This window comes from Anolis carolinensis, unplaced genomic scaffold, assembly GCF_035594765.1.
Source record: "Anolis carolinensis isolate JA03-04 unplaced genomic scaffold, rAnoCar3.1.pri scaffold_10, whole genome shotgun sequence".
Taxonomy (NCBI): Eukaryota; Metazoa; Chordata; class Lepidosauria; order Squamata; family Dactyloidae; genus Anolis; species Anolis carolinensis.
In genome coordinates this window covers 4,869,515-4,876,633 of record NW_026943821.1, presented here as the reverse complement: position 1 = coordinate 4,876,633, position 7,119 = coordinate 4,869,515, and the positions used below count along the sequence as shown (strand labels likewise).

At 39.6% G+C, this 7,119-nt stretch overlaps 1 protein-coding gene across 1 annotated transcript in view; it reads left to right on the top strand.

Annotated features, from left to right (window-relative positions):
* The window catches only part of alkbh6 (alkB homolog 6), a 10,392-nt gene extending 4,443 nt beyond the window's left edge, over nt 1–5,949 (top strand). Inside the window, exons 5-6 of the mRNA XM_062962435.1 lie at nt 2,646–2,762; nt 5,615–5,949. Coding sequence (XP_062818505.1) covers nt 2,646–2,762; nt 5,615–5,881 — 384 coding nt within the window. The 3' untranslated portion in view covers nt 5,882–5,949. The remainder of the gene's footprint in view (nt 1–2,645; nt 2,763–5,614) is intronic.
* Nucleotides 5,950–7,119: the final 1,170 nt, after the last annotated feature.

Genomic DNA, 7,119 nt, shown 5'->3' with positions numbered 1-7,119 from the left:
TTGAATAACATGATGTTTTGGTGCTTAATTTGTAAAATCAGAACTTAGTTTGATGTTTAATAGGCTTTTCCTTAATCCCTCCTTATTATCCAAGATATTCGCTTATCCAAGCTTCTGCCGGCCCATTTAGCTTGGATAAGTGAGACTCTACTGTACATTACATATATACACATACACCTATACACATAAACATATATACATAATACACACACACACACATATTGTCAAGGACAGAACGCCACAAGATAAGATATAACAAAGTTTATTGGAGTTACAGAACCAAAAATGCCCGTAAAAGACAAGGGCTAGGCAAACATTGGCCTTAAAAGTAAAAAGGCACAAGGAAAACGTTCAAAAGATAAACCGGATTAAACCGGAGTTTAATCCGGGTTAAACCAAAAAAGCTTACTTCAGCCTGGGACTAACACAAACAAAAGCTGGTGAACAAAAGGTTCAAAGGAATACAAAAAACTGGCAGCAGATGCTTCTCTGCTGCCAAAAGCTATGTTTGAGTAACTAAGAGGTTACTCCTCCACACATTAAGCAATTTCCAGATACAAACGCAGCATTCAAGGGCAGAAGCGGTCAGCGAAGTTCCAATCCGGTCCGAAGGTCGTAAGGCAGGTACAGACGTTTGTAGTTCACCAGGTCCAATGATAATCACAGGAAGGAGAGTCCGAGGCCGTAGTCAGTCAGTCAGTCAGTCCAGAATAAACAGATGGCGTCCGTCAAGAAGACGACGGAGGTCCAAGCTATTAAGATTAAGCACAGGTTGCACAACAAAAGCCCACACAGTTCCTCCCGCCGTCTATGCCCAGTGTCCTTGGTAACTTACGTAGTCAGCAAACGAATCACACCCGTCTTCAGGAACTTCCCACACAGAGCCCAAGCGTTCGTCCAGATTACCTTGCCCAACGCAATTAGCCATTGCTTCCAAACCCCATTTTATGCCAGTTTACAGCTCCTCATCGCTATCAGCTGTTACCCTAATTCCAGGCGTTTCCTCATCACTTTCCTCATCAGAACTGAAACACCTTTGACTACGCCCCACAGCATCCCCAGCTGTGGATCCCGTCCCATCCCTCCAGCTTGTCCACGGGTCTAATCCTGAAGGTCCCCAATCGCCTTCCATACTATCATTGCCAGTGGCACCCAAATCCTCCCTCCCACGAGTCCATTCCATGTCATCCTCCTCTGAGCTAACCATCTCTTCCTCCATTCTCTCAGTAAAATCCTCAAAGGAGTCCTCGTCAGATGGTTCTGCAAATAAGTCCCGCAGCCGCTTCCTTTCTTGCTCCTCGAGAGTATCTGACTCCCGAGGAGTCTTACGACCACGTCTCCCAGTATCGGAGCCATAAGGCTCAACCATAACACATATACAGTAGAGTCTCACTTATCCAAGCTAAATGGGTCAGCAGAAGCTTGGATATGTGAATATCTTGGATAATAAGGAGGGATTAAGGAAAAGCATATTAAACATCAAATTAGATTATGATTTTACAAATTAAGCACCGAAACATCATGTTATACAAAAAATTTGACAGAAAAAGTAGTTCATTACACATTAATGCTATGTAGTAATTACTGTATTTAAGAATTTAGCACCAAAATATCACGATGTATTGAAAACATTGACTACTAAAATGCGTTGGATAATCCAGATCGTTGGATAAGCGAATTGTGGATAAGTGAGACTCTACTGTATTTGTAGTAGTAGTAGTAGTAGTAGTAGTAGTAGTAATAATAATAATAATAATAATGTGTAACCGTAGAACTACTACTACTACTACTAGTAGTAATAATCATACTGTGTATCTTATTTATTATTATTATTATTATTATTATTATTATTATTATTATTATTATATACACACACACACACATATGCACATACATATACAGTACTGCCCCTTTGAGTCTCCTTCAGGAGAGATAAAGTGGGATATAAATAAATATAATAAGAAATATAAGAAATATAGTAATAATATTAATTATATACATATACAGTAGAGTCTCACTTATCCAACACTCGCTTATCCAACGTTCTGGATTATCCAACGCTTTTTTGTAGTCAATGTTTTCAAAACATCATGATATTTTGGTGCTAAATTCGTAAATACAGTAATTACTACATAGCATTACTGTGTATTGAACCACTTTTTTTTGTCAAATTTGTTGTATAACATGATGTTCTGGCGCTTAATTTGTAAAATCATAACCTAATTTGATGTTTAATAGGCTTTTCCTTAATCTCTCCTTATTATCCAACTTATTCGCTTATCCAACGTTCTGTCGGCCCGTTTACGTTGGATAAGTGAGACTCTACTGTACATATATAGGCCGGGCTGTGGCTGCAGCTGCCAGCTGCAACAAATCACTCTGACCAAGAGGTCATGAGTTCGAGGCCAGCGTAATGTGTAATGTGATCCGCCCTGAGTCCCCTTTGGGGTGAGAAGGGTGGAATATAAATACTGTAAATAAATAAAATACATAAATAAATAAATATACATGTCCCAAAAATGTCTCTAGGGCTTTCCTAGGTCCTCCTGTGCACCACTGTGATTTGTTGGGCCGGGAAACCAGTTGTCTTAATGGTGTTTGGCCCTCCCACCCATTCCAGACCGAGGCTTCTCCTTCTCTTCCAGCCACATGAAGATGGGCCTCTCTATTTCCCGACTGTCACAACCATCAGCCTGGGATCCCACACTTTGCTCGACTTCTACCATCCGGTCAGCAGAGAGCAGCAAGAGGAAGGCAGAGAGGTACAAAAATGCTCAAAATATTCTTTAAAAATCACGTTATTGACACTTGTTTCTGGTTCTGGCTGATCAGATTGATTGCTAAGATACATATTCATTTATAACTGTACAATAAACAACAGCAAGAAAGAAAAGGAATAAAAAAAAACACTACAAGCATGGAATCTATCCTATAATGTGTTGCGTATTGTAGATGGCAATAAATGGAAGCTTTTACGTCTGCTTCTGAACCAAAGTCATCCTGCAGTGTAATAATGTGCCACTCAGGTTTGTGAAAGAAGCAACAGGAACTTTACTTAACTGCAAGGGATGAAACAGAACAATAATATATACAATAGTCTCTCTGTTCACAGAGAACATAGAGCATAAACAGTCATTTTTAAATAGTTCTTAAATATGCCTCAATGCCTTAGAAGCATGAAGTTTTTAGACAAATGGATCTAATTTACATATGTTTTAATTGTTATAATGTATTTTAATGATGTATTTTTATAGTTTTAATTGATTATATGTACGGTTTTTGTTTTATTATTATGTACTTGGCATTAAATGTTGCCAACTGTTGTAAGCTGCCTTGAGTCCCCCCGGGTGAGAAGGGCGGGATATAAATGCTGGAAATAAATAAATAGAAACAACAAGGCTTTAGAGAGTTGGCAGCCATCTTCTCTCCTGGCTGTTTCCAGTCAGCACTCTCTAACAATCACTGAAGTAAAACTTGCATAAACCGGTTCTATCAGCAGCATGGCAGAGAAAGTAGCCAATCAGATTGCTAGCTCTTCACAGGCTCAGCCAATCAGCTGCTGACACATACTCTTCCAGTTAACCCATTACATCATGGGTCTTTTACAAACCCCAACATAATGGTCTTCATCTTCAATAATGATGATGATGATGATGTGTTCGACTTGTGATTTTGTGATACGAAATCCAGCATATCTATCTTGTTTGCTGTGTCATACAATAATAATAATAATAATAATAATAATAATCATAATAATAATAATAATAATTCATGCCCTGGCAGAATATGTAAAGCAAAGTGAAGAACCTGCTTTGATTGAAGACAAAAATCAGAAACTCCTCAAAGCACAGCAGACAAAAAACCAGTACAAGAAAACCGCACTACAAACTAGAGCTGACAGCTGGCACAACAAAACACTGCATGGAAAGTTCCTTGACAAAATTGAAGGAAAAGCTGAAAAGGAGAAGACCTGGCTCTGGCTCACGAATGGGACCCTGAAGAAGGAGACAGAAGGCCTGATCCTTGCAGCCCAGGAGCAAGACATCAGGACAAATGCAATTAAGGCCAAGATTGAAAAATCAGCTGATGACCCAAAATGCAGACTGTGCAAGGAAACTGACGAAACCATTGATCATCTCCTCAGCTGCTTTAAGAAAATCACACAGACAGACTCCAAACAGAGGCACAACTATGTGGCCCAAATGATTCATTGGAACTTATGCCTCAAGTACCACCTGCCAGCAGCAAAGAACTGGTGGGATCACAAACCTGCAAAAAAAATGAGCACGCAAAGATACTGTGGGACTTCCAAATCCAGACAGACAAAGTTCTGGAACACAACACACCAGACATCACAGTTGTGGAAAAGAAAAAGGTTTGGATCATGGATGTTGCCATCCCAGGTGACAGTCGCATTGACGAAAAACAACAGGAAAAACTCGGCCGCTCTCAGGACCTCAAGATTGAACTGCAAAGACTCTGGCAGAAACCAGTGCAGGTGGTCCCGGTGGTGATGGGCACATTGGGTGCCGTGCCAAAAGATCTCAGCCAGCATTTGGAAATAATAAACATTGATAAAATCACGATCTGCCAGCTGCAAAAGGCCACCCTGCTGGGATCTGCAGCATCATCCGAAAATACATCACACCGTCCTAGACACTTGGGAAGTGTTCGACTTGTGATTTTGTGATACAGAATCCAGCATGTCTATCTTGTTTGCTGTGTCATAAAATAATAATAATAATAATAATAATAATAATAATAATAATAATAACAATAATAATAATAATACATCACACAGTCCTAGACACTTGGGAAGTGTTCGACTTGTGATTTTGTGATATGAAATCCAGCATGTCTATCTTGTTTGCTGTGTCATACAATAATAATAATAATAATAATAATAATAATAATAATAATACATCACACAGTCCTAGACAATTGGGAAGTGTTCGACTTGTGATTTTGTGATATGAAATCCAGCATGTCTATCTTGTTTGCTGTGTCATACAATAATAATAATAATAATAATAATAATAATAATAATACATCACACAGTCCTAGACAATTGGGAAGTGTTCGACTTGTGATTTTGTGATATGAAATCCAGCATGTCTATCTTGTTAGCTGTGTCATAAAATAATAATAATAATAATAATAATAATAATAATAATAATAATAATAATAATACATCACACAGTCCTAGACACTTGGGAAGTGTTTGAGTTGGGATTTTGTGAAACGAAATCCAGCATATCTATCTTGTTTGCTGTGTCATAAAATAATAATAATAATAATAATAATAATAATAATAATAATAATACATCACACAGTCCTAGACAATTGGAAAGTGTTCGACTTGTGATTTTGTGATACGAAATCCAGAATATCTATCTTGTTAGCTGTGTCATAAAATAATAATAATAATAATAATAATAATACATCACACAGTCCTAGACACTTGGGAAGTGTTTGAGTTGGGATTTTGTGAAACGAAATCCAGAATATCTATCTTGTTTGCTGTGTCATAAAATAATAATAATAATAATAATAATAATAATAATAATACTGTAAGCTATGAGCCTATCCTGTAATGATCTGCCTTTTCTTCCAGGGTTCGGCCCCGCAGACGGAAGAGCAGCGCCACTTCCTGACTTTGCTGCTTCGGCCCCGAAGCCTCTTGGTTTTAAGGGAAGACATGTATGTCCGCTACCTTCACGGCATCCGTCCCATCACAGAAGACGTTGTCACGGGACACGTGGCCAACACCTGCGGGTTCGAACCCGGATCCACCCTGCAGCGGGGGACACGCGTGTCGCTCACCATCCGCCGCGTCCCCAAAGTGCTGAAAACCTCCATCCTCCTGGGCAGAAGGAAGTGATCGTTTTGGTTTTGTAGGATGTGTAAATATCTATCTATCTATACACATAATAAAAGTGAAAATTTGTATGTATGTGTGTATGTGGCTAGGGTGTCCTCTTACACCCTCAAGAGCCCTCAACATGTCAACATTTATGTGTTCCCTCCACCACAGACATCCCAGTGTTCTTTACTCTCCCCATTGGTGTGGAATTTGCATGACCCAGTAACATTGCAGTTTATAGAGAGCATCATGAACATGTTCAAGAGCCCTCAACATGTCAACATTTATGTGTTTCCTCCACCACAGACATCCCAGTGTTTCTTACTCTCTCCACTGGTGTGGAATTTGCATGACCCAGTGACATTGCAGTTTATAGAGAGCATCATGAACATGTTCAAGAGCCCTCAACATGTCAACATTTATGTGTTTCCTCCACCACAGACATCCCAGTGTTCCTTACTCTCTCAATTGGTGTGGAATTTGCATGACCCAGTGACATTGCAGTTTATAGAGAGCATCATCAACATGTTCAAGAGCCCTCAACATGTCAACATTTATGTGTTTCCTCCACCACAGACATCCCAGTGTTCCTTACTCTCTCCATTGGTGTGGAATTTGCATGACCCAGTGACATTGCAGTTTATAGAGAGCATCATGAACATGTTCAAGAGCCCTCAACATGTCGACATTTATGTGTTTCCTCCACCACAGACATCCCAGTGTTTCTGACTCTCTCCATTGGTGTGGAATTTGCATGACCCAGTAACATTGCAGTTTATAGAGAGCATCATGAACATGTTCAAGAGCCCTCAACATGTCAACATTTATGTGTTTCCTCCACCACAGACATCCCAGTGTTCTTTACTCTCTCCATTGGTGTGGAATTTGCATGACCCAGTGACATTGCAGTTTATAGAGAGCATCATGAACATGTTCAAGAGCCCTCAACATGTCGACATTTATGTGTTTCCTCCACCACAGACATCCCAGTGTTTCTGACTCTCTCCATTGGTGTGGAATTTGCATGACCCAGTGACATTGCAGTTTATAGAGAGCATCATGAACATGTTCAAGAGCCCTCAACATGTCGACATTTATGTGTTTCCTCCACCACAGACATCCCAGTGTTTCTGACTCTCTCCATTGGTGTGGAATTTGCATGACCCAGTGACATTGCAGTTTATAGAGAGCATCATGAACATGTTCAAGAGCCCTCAACATGTCAACATTTATGTGTTTCCTCCACCACAGACATC